The sequence below is a fragment of the Mauremys reevesii genome, linkage group 2 (assembly GCF_016161935.1).
Source record: "Mauremys reevesii isolate NIE-2019 linkage group 2, ASM1616193v1, whole genome shotgun sequence".
Taxonomy (NCBI): Eukaryota; Metazoa; Chordata; order Testudines; family Geoemydidae; genus Mauremys; species Mauremys reevesii.
Genome location: NC_052624.1, coordinates 167,264,132 through 167,285,436, shown reverse-complemented (window position 1 = coordinate 167,285,436; position 21,305 = coordinate 167,264,132). Strand labels below are relative to the sequence as shown.

Genomic DNA, 21,305 nt, shown 5'->3' with positions numbered 1-21,305 from the left:
GTGCGGCAGCTCCCCGCCCCAGCTCATCTCTGCTCTGCCTCCTCCCCGAGCATGCTGTCGCCGCTCCACTTCTTCCGCCTCCCAGGCTTGCGGTACCAATCAGCTGTTTGGCGCCGCAAGCCTGGGAGGGAGAGAAGCAGAGCGGGGCGGCGTGCTCAGGGGAGGAGGCGGAGCAGAGGTGAGCTGGGGCGGGGAGCGGTTCCCCTGCGTGCCACACCCCCTCTTACTTGCTGCAGGTGGCCCTCCCTCCGCCCCTCCACCCCAGGTCCCTCCGCCTAAATGCCGATGATGACCGCGGTGTGTGACGATCCGGCCGCTGCGGTCATTGCCGAAGGACCCAAAATGCTGCCCCCCCACAAATGCTAGTGCCCTAGACGACCACCTAGGTTGCCTAATGGGTTGCACTGGCCCTGGCCAGAAGCATAAGAACAAAATAACATGCGAAAACAAGAACTTCATTTCCACCAAGTAGATGAAAGTGCACTGCCCTACATTTTATATTGGATACGCAACAGCAACAAACTGCTTCTAAATATAGATCATGTGAAAACAGGATTCACAGGTGCAAGCCTTGGACTAGAGAATGGCAGCATTCAGGAAGACACCCACAGAATTCTTTGACCATTATTTAAAAAAAAGGGACTAGTGCCCCTCACCCTTCCCCAAAAAGCAGTGGATGCCTTACCCTTGCGGTTCTTGGACAGTCTTGTTTTCCACTTTCTGTTCACACTCCTTTATCATGGAGCTTAAAATAACCTAAAATCACCAAAGAAGGAAATAAGATTTGAAAGGTATGTTCTTCTAACATTAATATTTCTGGTTAAAACTAAACCAAAAAACCTCTAAGGCTAGCATAAGCTAAGGAAGAGCTAGAATCTTAAAGGGTGCATTATATTTTCAAGAACCTTTAAAACACAAATAACTAATGACAGTGTTCTCTGGTTATAAGCATCAAGACTATTCAAAAGTTTCAAGGAAGACATTTTTATTTAGATAGTTACTGTGTTCAAAGATGCCTTTCTTGTAATGAATCAAAGCACAACCACTAATTTTTCATCCTTGACCATAGCTGTGCTTCATTTTTCAATGCAACATTTATACAAAATATTATATTTCTGTTCTTTACAGATTAATCTTTATAATTAATTTGCATCTGCCCTCTCACTTTTTGGCTTATAGTGTTAATTAACCCTTAAAGTTATCGTTAGAGGTGTTTTGTACCAAAGTAAAGATGACAAAAGTTGAGATGGTATCCTGTGCTACAGTTCTTTTATTGAAAGGAAGTGTTATTGTAAGCTGGTGCATCATTATAATAGTGTCTGCAAGTGTTGCTATAAATTGAGGCACGTCAGCACCTCCTTTAAAAATTCTTATTTTAGAGGTTTACAGAAAATCTTTAAGACTGAACGTGGAAAAAAGTAGACTAATATTTCTGTATTTCTAAAGTGAGGAAACATTCTTAGTGTGTGTGCGCGCGCGCGCAAATGTTAGGCATTGAATATGGCTGATTGAAAAGGAGTCAGTTTTAGCAGAGATCCTGTGTTCTGGAATAAAGCATACAACACATTTGCGACAGATAATTCAAATGAAAGCTGAAACACTAAAGTATTGTCTTTAACATAACAGAAAAACTGCAGTTGGAACAGTTATGCAAATCAGCAACAATGCATGGATTGACATTAAAAAACGTATCTTATAATCTAGTGCACAAACTAATCACCTGAAGCTTTCACTGGCTCATGGCTTGGCAGAAAGCCAAGGACTTTCCTTGATTCACTTCTTGGTTCCTACTGAGTTAATCATAAAGCCTCAGACATAGCCAAAGCCTGATGAAATCATTCATTCTTTAGGAAGATTGAATGATAAAATATGCAGCAATACGGTGCCTGCATCAGAAGAGTCACTATCGCTACCAATATCCTTGTTGGCAGTTTTAGAGAGTTTAAGGATAAAACAGGGCTGGAGATTGACACAAAATGTACTGAAGTTCTGAGAGCTATGTTATCTCAGCAGATCCACACCACTGGGAGCATACACCTGAGTGTCAGAGGTCTTGGCACCATTAGGAAAGGAGCAATCATTGGGGCCATAGGCACACATAGCTCCAGTCCTCAACTGTGGGATGAAGTTATATGCAGGACTGAGGTTCTGGTTGACTTCCGTTATTTTGAACATACTAGTGTTGGAGGACTACTAAATATGAAAGTATGAATGTGCAGAGGCAATATACTCAGAACTCCAATTAAAAGGTAAGCAGGCTTCCTATCTTGAACAAAAAAGTGTATTCAAATTTCTAAATTGTACCAATTATAAGTTATATAAGTAAAAGAACAAAATCTTAAATGCATTCAAATCTATAAATATATAAAAGAGCACCTAGCCAGGGCTCCATATGCTTTCCAGAATAGGGAACCCCTCACTAAATATGTGATCAGTAGCCTCGTCCCACTTTCTCCAGCCTTAATACTTTGAATGACCACAATTGCCATGGTATTGGCTAAGGAGAGAGGCATGGGTTAATGCAGGAAGGACCTAAACATTTTAGGACTTTATAGGTAAACCACCTCTGCAGATCCTCTCTCAAGAGACTGATTCATAACCCCATGATGGAGAGCTGATTACTTACATAAACATAAGAACGGATACTGGGTCGGACCATTGGTCCATCTGGCCTAATATCCTGTCTTGAGAGATGCCAGATGCTTCAGAGAAAATGAGCAGAACAGGGCAATGTATCTCTACTGAAACCTCAATCTGGGACAGTTCCTCAGATATGCCACCTAAAAAGAATGGCTAAGAATGGCTTTTCACATCCTATGCAGTGAAGACTGAAATGAATTTGTTTAGATTCTCTGCAACAGCCTTGTTTCCCTGCAGTACCCCTTTAGCATCTCAATCGCCAGTAGCCCCACTAGCTGTTTTGCAGGCTTCCTACTTCTGATGCACTTAAATTTTTTTTTTTAAATGTTAGTTTGTCTCTTTTGCTCTTCCAATTCTAATTTGGTCTGCCTAATCATACTTTTACACTTGACTTGCCAGAGTTTATGTTCCTTTTTATTTCCTTCAGTAGGATTTCACTTCCAATTTTTAAAAGATATGATTTTATCTCTAACCACCTCTTTTACGCTGTTTTTTAGCCATGGTGGCATCATTTTTGGTCCTTTTTTAAAATTTTGGGGTATACATACAGTTTGAACCTCTATTATGGTGTTTTTAAAAAAGTTTTCATGCAGCTTGCAGCCATTTCACTCGTGATTGTTCATTTTAACTTCTGTTTAACTAGCCTCCTTATTGTTGTGTAGTTCCCCTTTTTGGAAGTTAAATGCTACTGTGGTGGGATTCTTTGGTATTCCCCCCCACAAGGATGTTAAATTTAATTACATTATTACTGAGCAGTTCAGCTATATTAATCTCTTGGACCAGATCCTGTACTCCTCTTAGGACTAAATCAAGAATTGCCTCTTCCCTTGTGGGTTCCAGGACTAGCTGCTCCAACCAGCAGTCATTAACGATGTCTTGAAATTTTATCTCATGAGGTAGGATGTCAATATGGGGGATAGTAAATCCAGTAATTGGGGATTTTAACTGTTTTTGTAATCTCTCTAATCTCCCTGAGCATTTCACCATCACCATCCTGGTCAGGTGGTTGCAAGAATATTCCTACTGTTATACTCTTATTATTCAAGCATGGAATTTCTATCCATGGAGATTCTGTGGTACTGTTTGATTAATTTAAGATTTTTTTCCTATATTTGACTTTACGCTTTCTTTCGCAAATATTAACGCCACCCACTAGTATGACCTACTCTATCATTCTGATATATTTTGTACCCTAGTATTACCATGTCCCATTGATCATCATTCCATCAAATTTCTGTGATGCTTATTATATCAATACCCTCAGGCACTCAAGTTCACCCATCTTAGTATTTAGACTTCTTGCATTTGTATACTAACAAACACTTATTACATTTGTCAATATTTAGTTGTCTTAAGTAGAGGACTTCTTTCCCAAAACAAGTAGGGAAGAAAAAAAATGTGTAAATAGAGTGTCACGTGGCAACTTCAGGAATTTCAGAGTCAGAGACATTTCTCAGATGCTGCCTAAAACCAAGTGGAACTGGCCCACAGCTCATCTGGCATTACGACACAGGATTGCCTTTTAGACAATCTGAACAGAGCGTGATTCACTCCTGAACTTGTTCCTAAATGCCACAAGCAAGCTGACATTAGCCAAATGGTTCTGTCCAATCCAGGTAACTCAATAACATCAAACTCAGGAAGTCTAATTATGCCTACAGAAATCTGAGAGACTTTGGGGAAGACTGGGTGAGTATGCGGGCCTACTAACATGGATCAGAGTCTACACTAGAGGAAAGACCAAATCTGTGTTCACCCTTGAAAAATAAAGCATTTGATATTATCCATCAAGGCAAACATCTGCCGTGGGATGGAGCATGATAACAGATTTTAGAAACCCTGTTTCTTGGAGATCTTAAAGATATACCAATGTATGTTGACTTTGGAGCTTGTCACTTCATCTAGCAGACAAAAGCAACTCTCTTGCAGACCAATAAGCCAAGGAAGAGCCAAAATGAATGTACTGTTGTCAAAGACATGCCCTTGTGATCCAACGGATCACACTGGTGTCTGAAGTGGTATGTTGGACAACATGGCCACAGTTGATAGAAAGCCAAGTCATTGATGAGCAGGTCTCAAGATCAAATTGCTCCAAGTTATGACATACTAATACAAATCTGAATTCTTTAGTCTTTTCCAGATCATGAGAACCAAATCTGTGTACACAAGTTCTTTAGCTTCAATTTAAGGCCTCTTATTCAACCTACCAAAGCCCTAAACTTTACACATTCTGTAAACTAATACATAAACCTAAACAAAACTAATTGGTTCAACTATATGCAATGATGGCAACACGCAATCTTTTATCTTAATCCTAGATACGTTCCTCAAAAAGTTACTTTTTCAGATAATATAAACCATTACTGAATATGATAAAATGGTTGAGAGGAAATGAAACTAGACACAACTTTCATCTGCTGCAGCTTTTTAATTTATCTTTACTTTTTTGTAGACACTCCCTACAATCATTCAACTCACTCTGTGCATACACTGACTGACCCATGCCAGATCCTTTCCAAGAGCACTTGGGGTAAGGGAAGTGCAACTCTTGTCACCTCTGACTGATGTTCAGATTGTTACTGTCACTCCTGACTCACCCTTCCGAAGTCAGAGTCAGATTCCTTCCTTCTAAAGCTAGAAAATCCCCCATCTTAATATTCTTCACCGCTAATTCTATTTCTTATATAAAGATACACATTTTATTGACCATGAACCAAAACCAGAAAAAGATACACCAAAGTTTATTAAAATATAAATACAGCCAGGAGCAGGGTTTATATTATTAAGTATTCAAGAACAGGCTGAAAACTCCTACAGAAGAGAGTCTCCTGGGATTCCCCCAGGGCTGAATTATGTTGCAATTTAAGCCCATTGCTTCTTGACCTATCCTCAGAGGTTAAGAACAATAATTTTTATCCTCCTCTTTGTAACAACCTTTTATGTACTTGAAAACTGTTATGTCCCCTCTCAGTCTTCTCTTCTCCAGACTAACAAACCCAATTTTTACAATCTTCCCTCATAGGTCATATTTTCTAGACCTTTAATCATTTTTGTTGCTCTTCTCTGGACTGTCTCCAATTTGTCCACATCTTCCTTGAAATATGGCACCCAGAACTGGACACAATATTCCAGTTGAGGCTTATTCAGTATGGAGTTGAGCGGAAGAATTACTTTTCCTGTCTTGCTTACAACACTCCTGATAATACATCCCAGAATGATGTTCACTTTTTTTTTGTAGTAGTGTTACACTGTTGACTCATTTAGCTTGTGATCCACTATGACCCCCAAGATCCTATTTTATCCTATTTACTTCACACCATTTCTCCAGTTTGTCCAGATCATTTTGAATTTTAACCCTATCCTCCAAAGCACTTGCAATCCCCTCTCAGCTTGGTGTCATCTGCAAACTTATAAGTGTACTCTCTATGTCATTATCTAAATCATTGATGAAGATATTGAACAGAACTGGACCCAGGACTGATTTCTGTGGGACCCCACTTGATACGCCCTTCCTGCTTGACTGTGAACCACTGACAACTACTCTCTGAGAATGCTTTTCCAACCAATTATGCATGCACCTTATAGTAGCTCCATTAGGGTTTTATTTCTCTAGTTTGTTTATGAGGAGGTCATGTGTGACAGTACCGAAGCCCTTACTAAAGTTAAGATATACCACATCTACCACTTACCCCCATCCACAAGGTTTGTTACCTTGTCAAAGAAAGCTATTAGGTTGGTTTGACATGATTTGTTCATGACAAATCCATACTGACTGTTACTTATCACCTTATTATCTACTAGGTGTCTGCAAACTGATTGCTTAATTATTTGCTCCATTATCTTTCTGGGTACTGAAGGTAAGCTGACTTGTCTGTAATTCCTCGGGTTGTCCTTATTCCCCTTTTAATAGATTGGCATGTCTGCCATTTCCACATTTTCTGTTATTGCTCCCCCCCCCCCCATTAACGGGCCTACTCTGTCCTTGGTTTTCCTCTGGCTTCTAATGTATTGGTAGAATTTTTTCTTATCTTTTATGTCTCTAGCTAGTTTAATCTCATTTTGTGCCTTGGCCTTTCTAATTTTGTCCCTACGTACTTGTATTTGTTTAAATATGTGCATAGTTCTCTTTTAGCCAAGTTACATTTATTTTAAAACCTTTTCTCAAGTCAGCGCACATAGCCACCTGATCATTTCCCCTGCTTTCCAGTGAACATCCTCCAATTTATCAATCTTTTGGGTAATGAACTGCTAAGAAATGAACACTATTTCCAAATAAGGGTGGTTCAAGAGCTGCATCTCAAAATTTTGCCAGTCTTTTTGCTGCCATATCGCCCTACAAACATGTCTCATTTGCTGGATCCTTTCAGCATTACCGCTTTCCAAATATCTCCCTTCTATTGAGTTTGTTTCTAAAATGTGTTGTGGCTCCTGATTTTAGTATTTTTTTTTTTGGACTGTTTAAGAAACGACACATGGTAAAACAGCATTTTCTTTTCCAACTTTCATCAGGAAAAATAAATCACTTTGTGCTGAAAATTTTCAAGTTTTCATTTACTCCAATTTTAGAAAATCGTTTTACAAAAATCCTTTCAGCTTACGCATCTCAAAGGGACACTAATTTTTTTCTAACAAGAAAACGATGGTATGATATACAGTTGAACCAATAGTCACAACTAACTACTGTAATGCTAACTACTTAAGGCTAAAGATTAAACATCTCCTCTATCTATTGCCATCTGTACCTCAAACCAGAATGGTAACTTCAGTTGCTTACCTCATGCTCTGGCGAGAGATGTTCCATGTCAGTTCGTAAACACCTGAGTCCAGGCAAAAAGTGATTGACCATTAAATCCTCTGAAATAACTAACAGGAAAGCAGTTAAGGCATTTAAAAAAATAATCATTTGATGTTATGTGGTTCTATCCCAAGGCAAGACGCAAAAAATTACCTTACAAAGATATACTAACATTTATTCTAATTGTTGTGAAGTGTTTCACAGGTTTTGGTTAATTTTAGCAATTTGATATTAAGTGACCCAAAACAGAGTCAAAATGAGAATAATAAATTAAAGCATTAAATGTAAAAATATTTAGGGCCTGATCCTGGATAACAGGAGATATGTAGCACCAGGTTCAGAAGAAGACAGAGAGAAGGAAAAAGAATGGAGGCGAGACAAGGCTTAAAATATTTTTGCTATGATCTGGTTCACTATATCAAGTTTATTAAACATGACACAACACAAAAATAAAATAGTTTAAGTGTCTGGAATTTAATTGGAACAGTCCATTGCCATCAAAAACTCTTTTTATTCCCTATGTTATTTTTGTAACAGGTATGACAAAGAGTAGTAGTGGTAAATATATATATGGAAAAGTACCTGAACCAATTTATGTCACTACTATCATTATGTCAAAAGGATGCTGAATGAAGGGGAATTGAGGATGGAAGGCATTTAAGCATGATATATCTACACAATTATCTTCAGGGTTCTTCCCTATCCCAAAAGCAGATTTTAAAAAAAAATTATAAAAATCTCAGGTTTTTTTAAAATAATTTTCAGTTCTATCTATTGTGAATATCTGCTTTTTAGATTATTGAGAAACCTCACATACTATTACTATTACTCCAAGGGAGCAAGCTATTTTATAATTCCCAAATATTAAAAAACAAAAAGGATGAAAACAGTTAAAACCATAACCACACAAGGATACAACAACAGGAAAGAGCACTATAGGCTTCAAACAGATGGGTTGCAATGTCCAGTCTCTTTGAATCCACAGACTGCTGGTTGTTGACCAAGGCTAACTTGTGTAAGTGCGGAATAACAACTGGAAGAGTAAATATTTGAGTCAAATTATTGTTTTACATTGACTTTCACAAACTTCCCCCCCACATATACACTAACTTACAAAGAAGTTTCTCTTTTTTCTGGCAGCTTTTATGATAAAATGATAAGCAATTCCCACCTTCCTTTTATGCAATAGTAATGGCACCAGACAGTTGTTAAGGAGAAAAAAAACAATGTACTATAGCCTCTTGAAAAAGTATTTGTCAACAGCTGTTAAAAGAGGTATCTGATATAGAAACAAATATCTGAAGTATCTCAGCAACCAATGTATGGTAACGGCTGGTAAAATGGTGGCTTCTAGTGGGACTGCTAGTGGGGTTTCAATTACTATGTTGCAAATGTATTTCAAATAAAACAGCAGAATGTTGGCTCCTGAATTAAAAAAACCATAAGTATTAAAAACAGTGCTCACATTATATATATATCTGAAATATGAAGAGTTGTAAATTTATAGAAAACATTTCTCAACATGAATTGATTCAGTATTATTGTTCGCATTCTGCTAATGCTCTCTATCAATGTTACTCTATTTAACAAACAGTAACCAACTTAGGAAGTGTATTTCATATTTTGTTTTCAATTGTTATTTTTAGGTAAGGAACATTTACTTAAGTTGCAACTTACATTCATCTCTGAATCTGGGCTCAGCATTAGGTCCGACTCTTCCAAACGTTTTTATGATCTCTGTGTGTAAAGAATGTTGGTCTTGATACTGAGGATCTTCCAGGAAAGACGCCAACTGCATTTTCACTCTTTCCAGTAGCTTAAATAGTTACAAAAAAAGTAAAAGTTAACAAAAAAGTTTAGGTGTCAGAAAACTTCAGTCACTTACAGTATATTTCTGTTTCCTATCTATTTAGATAATTGTTTAAAATATTGATTTTTTTTTTTTGGTTAACCTAGAATTCTTCTCTATTACAGGATATTTTAACTCCTTTTCTGTGTCCTGCCTTTTAGGATACTATCACATGTCCTACTTCTATATATATTTGCCCAAAGGCTCCATTATTATATTTCCTCATCCCCAATTATTTTAATTTTTCTATTTAGTTAGAATTGAAGTATTAAATGCCCTATCAATGTTTTTAATATCAGAATTAAAGTGGTGAGAAATGGAGGGAAGGGATGTGGGGAGAACCAGAAGTAACTACTTTACAAATAATTAATGAAATAAAGAGAGCACATGGACAAGAGACCGGAAAAAAAATAAAAAGCATTTTACATTATTAAAACAGATAAATATGTACAAATTAGCAAATTTTTCTGCACTCAAACTTGAAAGGACTGAATAGCATTTAAAAGCATTCAGATAAAAAGTCAAGCAACATTCTCCTGGTCAGAGGTCTTCTATGGTAGGCTTCTGGATGACATATGTTACAAAGAGAGATTTATAATGGGAACAATTAATATACTTATTTCAGATAGTTAACCAAGGCCTTTTTAGCTAAATGAAATATATAACATGAATTCCAAACTATGAAGTTGCTACTTATCCCTCTTCCAAAAACTGTACTTGTGAGTCATCACTGACTTCTTACTCACATTTCCTCAAAACACATTATTTTAGGATTTAAGAACATGTTGAAATTACAGGAAGAATGCAAGCTCTGCAGAAAGTTGTGTGCGCTTTTAATACCTCTTATTGTACACACACTAAGGAAAATGAAGTATACATCCTCCTGCTGGCAGATATTCCTAACTTTTGTAAAACTATAAAACTGTTAATCATATTCACCAACATTTTTTAATCTATTAATTTAACACCAAAAATACTATATGAGCAATTAAAGTATTGCTCAAATAGATTTAATTGTTGGCTGCTTAAAGGATTCTAATTAGCATTTTATAGTTAAATAAAAACCACTTATTTTTTGTACCTGACTTTAGTGCTGGATTACCAACATCTGTTAGCTAATTTGTCAGCTATTTTCTTTTCTGTTAAATCCACTTTTATGTTCTAAGTTATGCTTGGTCTTGTAAACCCAGGGTAAATAAATGTAATATTTATACTTTGACAACAACTGAAGGGAGTTCACTCAGGAAAACGCCATAATGCCTTCTTATCAATCCACCAAAATATCCAATATCCCTATGTACTATTATTCTAAAGTTCTTTCTTAACGTTCTAAAACTCAGAATAAAACTATTATTGATTCCCATCAGGCTGATATTTTGGATTTCTGTGCTATAATGAGAAATGTCTTCACAAAGAGCATCACTGTAGAAAATCCTGAAGCCTAGCACAGAAGAATTAGCTAGCTTCTGCTTCTATCCTTTTATAAGACAGAGTTTTGTGACTGAAATAAGAATTTCTTCTAATAGTAAATCTATCGTTTTGCAAAACGTAGGAATTTGGAGATTTTCTTAAACATTGCTGTGAGAGAAACTTAATTTATAAGTAGTATCTCTTGCTCACAGTTTGGCAGTAAGTTACTATACTTGTCAAACTCAACCGTCTGCTACATGATTGAGCAATAACTTGACCAATGCTTAATAGTTCAGTTTGTTTATGATATGCAGTATTCCTACCTCTCTCTGAGTAACTGTTTCCATGATGGTACCAAAAGCCGGAATTGTGGCTATCCTTACAGAGCTATAAGAAGAGAAAAAAAAATCTTTAAGCAGTGTTTAACCTTAAGAATGAATAGAGTTAAAAGTAATGAAAATTCAAAGTTAGTACTTTAAGATACATTAGTTTCTAGCAGTGGCAAAAGAAAAAAATAAGCAGATGAGGAAAAATGCTCAAAAGACTTGATTAACTCAAGGTCTCAGTCTGAAACTCACAATTCAGGATCACTGGACAAGGTAACAAGGGCCGGAGCAACCCGCTTGTCAACTAAGGCTTCACTCATGCCTCGAAGAGTCAGCTGTAAACCAGTCAACATGCAATAAAAAATGGTTTGGTAAACTGGAAGGAGAACTGGGTTAGCTGTGACTGAGGATGGGCAGGCAGACTCACGGGCCTTTGTTGGTTAAGTCACTCACACAAGACATTAAAATGGTCAAAGCTCTTTGTTCATGCTCTGGCACTTACTGGTAACAACCCTGTTAGTGAGATTAGCAAAAGCATCCCTCCACATCTTGGAAGAAATATCACATCAGTATGCTGGCCCTTGAAATGTGTACACAGGCACGATACTTCTACAGTTACTTATCAGAGATTATGTGGTAGATCTAACAGATTATTTGGTATTTCAATATTTTGAGTCTTGTTTATGTATTTTCCCAAAGCGAACTATGGTAGCACTATAAGGAATATTCGCCACATTTGATTCACTGCAGTAAGACTGATAACTGAAATCTGCAGGTGTTGACTGCAAATATATTAAACATTAACATTTATTTATTTAAGAGAATTAATGTACATGTGTAACAATTTTCAAATTAAAATTAGTTTTCTGTAATTTTACTATCTTCTAGTTATTGCCAAAATAATTTTTACTTTTAGACACTGCAGTCAATCTAGTTTTTGCCTGCAACTGAAAGGGACTCATTTTAAATGCAACATGCTTTTTTCAATTAGAAAGCTTTTGTCACTGGAATATTAAAGAAAACTGATGGTTATTTCTTAACAAATATTAAGAGGGATGCTTAATGTATAAGGCAATCAGTAAACTTACATTTCAGGATCACTGGAGAGAGTAATGAGAGCAGGAACAACTCTCTGAGCTACCAGAGTTTCATGTACCCCCTTCACCAACAGCTGAGTGGTCAGAGCAGGGGGGGTATCACAGGTGATGCACGGAAAGAGCGAGCACAGTATCATGGGAAGAAGAGTGGCACAACCAAGAGAGAGAGAGAAAGAAAAACACAAAAAGCAAACCAAAATTAGAAGCTAAGCAAATACAGCTACACTAGTGCTTTATATATGCAGAGGGCATGAAGAAAGCTCAACTGGCCTGGCAGTCAGTTCAAACCTGATGGAGGCTGTTCAAACAAAGGGTCTTGGTTTATATATTTTCCAGATTTTTTGCTATTTTGAAATGCAGATGACCATTAAAGGAAACAAACAGCCTAACTTGTAATTTACTTGTTAGACTGCAAATCATTTTAAATACCTAAGTGATGCACATTTGAGTTTGGCAATTCAAGCATAATTGAATGCAGTTCCAAGTCAATGGGATTATATTTCATTGCTAATATATGACTGGCAGGTGCAAAATGAATTGCTTTGCCAGACTGAATGCATGCAATTTTCAAACACTAAACTGCAGCTGTAGGTCCACTACTATTAAAAACTGTACACTTTTTAAATTTGGCATAACAAGCACCTTCCCAGATGCCACTAGGCTTTCCTCATAATATTTTAGGAATACTTTAGATATTAGAGCCATCAAGAAGCGCATGTGAAAAATCCCAAACATCCTAAAATCGTCCTTGCTGGTCCAGGCAAGTAAAAATCTAATAATCAGTTAACTATGAGATTTTCAAATACTTCCCAATATGAAAACTATAGATTTAATTATTGAAATAAATCCCAAATCTGAAACTGTTGTGTATGAATACTTTTTCCTATGCCCACAAATATCTGGAACTCCTTTCAATTTAAAAGGTCCTTTTTCAGAAATAACCGTGCTGCTTGCTCATTGGGGTTTAATTTTGCCAAGTGGCAAAATGCTAAGTGTTTCATAAATGACAAATCCCAAACTTTCTTCCATGATTACTCAAATGGGTGTTTTATTTGCATTATTTAAAAAGTGGAAGTATTGTTGATTTTCTTCTATCTTGTGCTCCACCTAAGAAAATTCACAATTTTATTTTATGTGCCACTTCCAGTGGCAGATTAGCCACTGGGCCATCAGGGCCCATGCCCGGGGCCCTGGCCAACTGAGGGCCCCTGGAAAAACAGGTGACCTCCCACCCCAACCCACTCTGCCTGCCCAGCGCTCCAGCCCAGGAGCTGGTTCGGGGCACTGGGGCTTACACTACTCTGCCCAGTACTCCAGGCGGGGAATGGGGTCAGGGCGTGGGGGCTTGGCTATGCTCTGCCTGCCCGGTGCTCCAGCCGAGGAGCAGGATCAGTGCGTAGGGGCTTGGCCATGCTCTGCCTGCCCGGTGCTCCAGCCGGGGAGTGGGGTCAGGGTGCGGGGGCTTGGTCATGTTCTGCCCGATACTCCCATGGGGGCTTGCAGGAGCTTGCCCCGCCCTGCCTCCTGGCTAGCGCAGCGGGTGGGCAGAGTGGGGCTAGCCCCCATGTCCCAACCCCATTTCCCCAGCAGGAGCACCGATGAGGGGAAAGGGTGGGAGGTGGTGGTTGGGGTGGTGGGGGGCTGGGGTGTAGAGGGGCCCACACAAAATCCTAATCCACCCTGGCTCCTTCATAGCATATAAATGCACAATGCTAAACTGTACCTCTTCAGTGAACTTTGACTCATCTTCTGAAAATTTCAATGATATTAGAGATACCAGGTGGGTAAGGTAGTATCTTTGATTGGACCAACTGCAGAAGTTGGTCCAATCAAAGAGATTGCATCGCCAACTTTGTTTCTCTAATATCCTGGGATTAACATGGCTACAACTACACTGCATATTTCAATGATATAGTAATTATTTCAACTTCACCAAAATAGCAAATTAAATTTCTTGCCTTTACCAAATAGTGGCACCAGAGGACAGAGAAGGGCGATGTAGGTATAGGACAAGTTAAACAATTTATAGCATACGAAGCACTGTTAAATACAGTCTGTTTCTGACCCTCAATTAATCACTTGGGAGCCCATTTCTGCATTTTGGTGTTTATCTCAGTACTTGGGTGCCAAGGAGCAATTTGAGCCCATTTTAATTTAGACTCAAAAGTGTTAAAAATTAAAGCTTCCGGAAACATTAGGCACCTAAACTTTATTTTGAAAGTTATAATTTTTTATCAGGAGACATTCCATCTTTTCTAATGAGTTTTATTTTTAGCCCAACTAGATGAGTACCTACTAAGTTATGTGATGGAGCAAGGCCGGATGGCTACAGGAAAGTACTGAGGAGCAGGTATGTTAGCTCCAGGCTAAGCAAATCCCTAGTACCATGGGAACCAAAATGGCAGTTGCTCCAGGCTAATCAAGGCACCTGGGCCCAATTAAGAACTTTCTAGAAGGCACCGGAGAGCTACATTGATTGCAGCACCTGCAGCCAATCAGGACAGGCTAATCAAGGCACCTAGTATAAAAAGGGGCGCTCACTCCAGTCTAGGGAGGAGGAAGAGCCAGAGGAAAGAAGTGTGCATGAGGAGCTGGGAGCAAGAGACACAAGGAACTAAGAACTGAGAGGGGGTACTGCTGGAGGATTGAGGAAAACACCATACAATCAAGCAGCATCAGACACCAAGAGGATCCTGTGTTTGAAGGTGTTTGAAGGAGGCTATGGGGAAGTAGCCCAAGGAGCTGTAGCGGTCAAGCAGCAGTTACAAGTAGCACTATAGAGACTGCTGCAATTCACAGGGCCCTGGGCTGGAACCCGGAGTAGAGGGCGGGCCCGGGTTCCCCCCTAGCCCTGCTACTCCTAATCAGACATAGGAGTAGTTGATCCAGACTATGGGTTTCATCCAAGGGGAAAACCACTGAGGGGAAGAAATCTGCCAATAAGCGCAGGACCTACTAGAGGAGAGGAGGAACTTTGCCACAACTGGTGTCAGGGGTGGGATCTTTGGTGTGCACAGCGCGGCGGAAGAAGGGTGATTTAATAACAAAAAAAAAAAAGGGGGGAGAAGGGGGTTTACAATTTGTTACCACAATGGATGATGTAGTACGGGCACTGATACAAGCCACGGCGGCCCAGCAGGAGGCTACCCGTGTCCAGGCAGCTGCCCAGCAAGAAGCAGTGCGGCTGCAGCAAGAAACTAATCGCCTGTTGATGGACCAAGCTGTTCAAGACCGAGCTATGTTGCAAGAACTGGTAAGCCAGGTAAAGACCTTTGCAGAGCTGAACCGTGGGCATGATGGGACACGGCTCATACGGGCTAACCATTGGCTGCAGAAAATGACAAGGGAAGATGATGTAGAGGCATACCTTCTGGCCTTTGAGAGGACAGCCCTACGGGAGGCCTGGCCTCGAGATCAGTGGTCTAGCATCCTTGCCCCATTCCTGTGTGGGGAGGCCCAGAAGGCCTACCATGATCTGCCTGAAGAAGCTGCAGCAGACTACTCCCAGCTGAAGGCAGAGATCTTGGCCAGATCTGGGGTAACATCTGCAGTACAGGCCCAGCGGTATCATGAGTGGAGGTACCGGGAAGACAAAACCCCGCGGTCCCAACTATATGACCTCATCCATCTCGCACGAAAGTGGTTGCAAACAGAATCCCGGAGTCCGGAAGAGATACTATAGGTTCTGGTCATAGACTGGTACATGAGGGCCCTGCTACCAGATCTCCGCAAATGGGTAGGCCAGAACGATCCGTGCACCTATGATGAGATGATCACGCTGGTAGAAAGACGCATGACAGCCAGGGAATTGACCCAACTACGCAAGGAAAGCCCCTTCCGTAGCAAACACCCAACCCCAACCCTGGAAGGAGGGACAGCCAAACCCCTGAGGAGTCCTAGGTGGAGGAAGAGGGGGGCTGAAAACCAACAGAGACTCCAGAAGGAAGGGATTGGCCTGAGTGGAGGGAACCCTGGGACTAAACCCCCTAGCTCGCAGGATGGGAGACTGACTAGAAATAGTTATAGATGTTATGCATGTGGGGAGTGGGGACACATAGCAGCACAGTGTCCCAGCACCGAAGAGCCTATGCAATGCAACTTGGGGGATTGGGAGGTCCCATGCTCCCTTATCCACCTTGCGGGCGTTGCGTTAGCCCCACATAACTATACCAGGCCAGTGAAGATAAATGGAACAGAGACTACAGCACTGGTGGACTCAGGAAGTGCTATCACCCTTATATCAGGTAAGCTGGTAAAAAGGAGCCAGCTGCTGCAAGCCAAACATGTAGCAGTGACATGTGTGCATGGGGCCATGAGCCAATACCCCACCATCCCAGTGGAGATAGAGGTTCAGGGGAACCCCATTGAGGTGACAGTGGGCGTTGTACCTAAACTCCCACATCCTGTAGTTATTGGGAGAGACTATCCAGGGTTTGATAATTTACTTCCCCCTGAGAGGCTGCAGGGAAGTGGAGACCCTGTTGACAGCGACTCATCATTGGGGGACTGTCAACCCCCCATGTTTTCTGAGTTTTCTCAAGATCTATTCTCAGCCCCGCAAAAGGCCCGGAAGAGAAAAAAAGAAAGGAAGGCTGTGAAGGCTTTGGGAACCCAGATCCTGACCCAGGGCCAGAAGACTGCGCTAGTAGGCAGACGGGCACGAGCAGCCAACAGAGAAACTACCAACATGGAAGGTGAGCTGGAGGCTGGCCCCAGCCATGAGGGCGACAGGCCATTGGAAGAAGCAGAAGCCGGCCCCTGGGAGCTCAGGCAGGTTAGTCCTGGGAGAGAGACGTTCGGACGGGACCAGGCAGAGGACCCCAGATATGATAACGTCAGGAAAGAGGTGGCTGAGATAGATGGGATAGCAGTGGAAGGGAAGGTCAGAGGTCCAGTACCCTACTTTATAGTGAAGAAAGATCTCCTGTACCGTGTGGTGCAAATGCAGGAGCAGGAGATACATCAACTTCTGGTGCCCCGAAAACATCAAAAAGCCATATTGAGCCTCGCCCACAGTCACTTGTTTGGAGGACACTTAGGGGTAGAGAAAACCCAGGCCAGGATCCTGCGGAGGTTCTTCTGGCCAGGAATACATGAAGATGTCAGGCGATACTGCATCTCTTGTCCAGAGTGTCAGCTACATAGCCCTTGCCCACACTTACGGGCCCCTTTGATACCTCTTCCAATAATAGAGGTACCATTTGAACGCATAGTCATGGATAAGCTGCTGCGCCCCCATACTAGTTATGCAGCTGCATACCTAGATGATGTCATCATCCATATGCCAGACTGGGGAACCCACTTGGAGAAGGTTGACGCAGTGCTACGCACCTTAAGGCGGGCTGGCCTCACCGCTAATCCTGCTAAGTGTGCCATAGGACTAGCAGAGGCTAGGTACCTGGGATATATTGTAGGAAGGGGTATAGCGAAGCCCCAAACTAATAAACTAGAAGCGATTCAAAACTGGCCCCGGCCAACCCGAAAGAAGCAGATCTGTGCATTCCTAGGCGTGGTACGCTACTACCGACGGTTTATTCCCCACTTCGCCAGTAGGGCAAGTCCTCTAACGGACCTGGTGAAGGCTCGAGGTCCAGACATGGTAAAGTGGACCGACGCTGCAGAGGGGGCATTTGTAGACCTTCGGACGGCCCTCTGTAATGACCCCATACTCATAGCCCCAGACTTTACCAAGGAATTTATTTTACAGACAGATGCTTCTGAGGTGGGGTTGGGGGCAGTTCTGTCACAAATGATTGGAGATGAAGAACACCCGATTCTCTACCTAAGCAGAAAGCTGCTCCCACGAGAACAGAAGTATGCAGTAGTTGAGAGAGAATGCCTCGCTGTCAAATGGGCCATGGAGACGCTGCGTTATTACCTCTTGGGCCGGCGATTTACTCTTGTGACAGACCACGCACCCCTCCAGTGGATGCAGAGAAATAAGGAAAAAAAAAGGATGCAAGGGTAACCAGGTGGTTCTTATCCCTCCAACCATTCCAGTTCCGTATACGGCATAGGGCTGGTTGCCACCACGGCAACGCTGATGGTCTTTCACGAGCACACTGCCTGGTGTCCCAAGTTCCCCAACCCTATGGTGTTGAGCAGAGGGGGGGGGGATATGTGATGGAGCAAGGCCGGATGGCTACAGGAAAGTACTGAGGAGCAGGTATGTTAGCTCCAGGCTAAGCAAAATCCCTAGTACCATGGGAACCAAAATGGCAGTTGCTCCAGGCTAATCAAGGCACCTGGGCCCAATTAAGAACTTTCTAGAAGGCACCGGAGAGCTACATTGATTGGAGCACCTGCAGCCAATCAGGACAGGCTAATCAAGGCACCTAGTATAAAAAGGGGCGCTCACTCCAGTCTAGGGAGGAGGAGGAGGAGCCAGAGGAAAGAAGTGCGCATGAGGAGCTGGGAGCAAGAGACACAAGGAACTAAGAACTGAGAGGGGGTACTGCTGGAGGATTGAGGAAAACACCATACAATCAAGCAGCATCAGACACCAAGAGGATCCTGTGGTGAGGATAAAGAAGGTGTTTGAAGGAGGCTATGGGGAAGTAGCCCAGGGAACTGTAGCGGTCAAGCAGCGGTTACAAGTAGCACTATAGAGACTGCTGCAATTCACATGGCCCTGGGCTGGAACCCGGAGTAGAGGGCGGGCCCGGATTCCCCCCTAGCCCCGCTACTCCTAATCAGACATAGGAGTAGTTGATCCAGACTATGGGTTTCATCCAAGGGGAAAACCACTGAGGGGAAGAAATCCGCCAATAAGCTAGAGGAGAGGAGGGACTTTGCCACAGTTACTACTTGGAATTATGCTCCCCGTACACTGGGCTCCACCAATATATACAGTAGCACAGTGGAGAAAGTGGATGACAGTGAAAAACCCGGAAGGCAATCTGAACTAGCAATGTTTTTTTGTTCAACTTTTATAGGATGATGATGCAGGGAACAGACTAGGTCATTGCAATATTGGTTCACTATGTCCACAATCCCCACCCACCTCTCAATTGCTATAATCTCCCCAAATTGTCCCCGTTTTCAAAATTATGAATTAATCCCCGTTAAAAATATTTCTCTGGACAGATATGACTACTTTTCAGAATCCCACTTGGTTAAACTCTGAAGTCAATGATGAAATAGTGGGAGAAAATTGGCTTTCCAAGGATGTGCAGTAGTAATAAAATGAGGCCTGGGTCCTATATTTTTGAGCATTTTACAGATCTATTAAACACTGGGGGTGGAGGTGGAGGGCTTTGAGTCCAAAAGGAATTCAGGATAATTTGTACACATAGAGGAAAACTAACTGGGCTAAATCCCACAACTTTCTGCACTGGTTATTCTCCATTTGGTATGAACACTGTTTTCTTTAATCTAAAATTTGATTTGATTTTCAACACTAAAAAAAAATTCCCCAAAGCACAAAAAAAATGAGGTTTCCAACTACATAATTACTTCCCTGATTATCTACTATGAGGTCAACTGAAAAAGTCACTGAAATGCTCATCTTAAGTACAGCTCTTTAAAAATGGCCACGGTTTGTTGAAGAACTTTTGTTCAGTGATCAGATGACCATTTTCCCATTTAATGAACACACAATGTTCATATTTTACTTTTAATTCCTATAATTTTGTGAGCTAATATAAAACCTGAATTTTCTTTACCCACTGCAGCTTTTTTTTTTAAATGGTCTTGAGGCAATACACTAATTACAACAAGAAAGCTTGGGACTGACATTAGTGAAGAGATAAACGTGATCTCAGTTCCATCACAATTTGAGCAACACTTCCATTAAAATATAATAAAATATATTTTTGACCTGAAGGTAAAAGAGGCTCTCTTTTACAATTTATATTTGAATTATAACTGTTCCTGAACTAGAACCTATCATACAGACCAACAAAGCTCATAACCCAACTCTGCATGAATAGTGTTCAAACCAGCACAAGTCCAATTTGGGTTAACACTCAAAACTGGAAAGTACTGACAAAATGTTAACAATTAAAAGCATAGAAAAGCAGAAAGGGGGAAGCCACGTAATATTCAGCAAACAAGTTTACACAGTGAGACTAACACAATATTTTGATTTTTACTCTATTTTAATTCCTTTATAGACCTACTTATTGTAGCTGTCTACACATACTAAGCCTACAGAGATGCAACACAGAACTCTCAGTCCAAGGAGAGTGGGGTGGATGCTAAGATGGCTTTAGGTCACCTTCGTACTCTCCCAATCCTCGACTGCTGTTGGGGCCCTCAATGTAACTTGGACAGTCCTAGAGGCCTGTCCAACTTACAACAACCTTCCAGGGCTGCCCCATGGAACACAGCACTGCTCAGAACCTCAGCAGTGCTGTATGCAGTGGTCTGGCCCCTGTAAACCTGCTCTCCTTCCGGCAAACCAGGGCTTGAGACAGGGTCCTCAGAAGGCACCTTACTGTTTTCCGTAGTGCCTGTGCCAAGGGAATCTTTCAATGGCCAAAATCAGGGCTTTGAGGATCCATTTACCTCACTCCAGCCCTCCTACGTAGAGTAAACGTATCAGAGCAAGGATGAAGATCTCACCCCAAATGTTTATGTGAGAATGCAAGGTCTACTTCAGGGGTCGGCAACCTTTCAGAAGTGGTGTACCAAGTTCACTCTAATTTAAGGTTCTGCATGCCAGTAATATATTTTAACGTTTGTAGGTCTCTCTATATCTATATTATATAAACTATTGTTGTATTTAAAGTAAATAAGGGTTTTAAAATATTTAAGAAGCTTCATTTAAAATAAAATTAAAATGCAGATCTTAATCAATTCAGTGTGATCCTTGCCTGGGATCCCTGTCTGGGGTCCAGCCGCCGGCCCTGCTCAGCCCGCTGCCAGTCTGGGGTCCAGCCGCCGGCCCTGCTCAGCCCGCTGCCGGTCTGGGGTTCCATTCACTCAGCCGTCAGCGGGCTGAGCGGGGGACTGAGTGGCTCAGTCCGCTTCCAGTCTGGGGTGCCGGCAGTACTCAGCCAGCTGCCAGTCTGGGGTTCCGGCTGCCGGCCCCGCTCAGCCTCCTGCTGGCCTGGGTGAGCAGAACCCCAGACTGGCAGTGGGCTGAGTGGGACTGGTGGCTGGAACCCCAGACAAGGATCCCAGGCCCTGCTCAGCCTGCTGTCGGTCTGGGGTTCCGGCCACTGGCTCCTGCCAGCCGGGGTCTC

At 41.6% G+C, this 21,305-nt stretch overlaps 1 protein-coding gene across 1 annotated transcript in view; it reads right to left on the bottom strand.

Annotated features, from left to right (window-relative positions):
- Positions 1-21,305, bottom strand: part of RELCH (RAB11 binding and LisH domain, coiled-coil and HEAT repeat containing) — a 123,158-nt gene that overhangs the window by 15,324 nt on the left and 86,529 nt on the right. Inside the window, 6 exon segments of the mRNA XM_039526034.1 lie at positions 686-756; positions 7,415-7,503; positions 8,352-8,468; positions 9,113-9,251; positions 11,018-11,081; positions 11,273-11,355. Of these exon segments, the coding sequence (XP_039381968.1) occupies positions 686-756; positions 7,415-7,503; positions 8,352-8,468; positions 9,113-9,251; positions 11,018-11,081; positions 11,273-11,355 (563 nt within the window).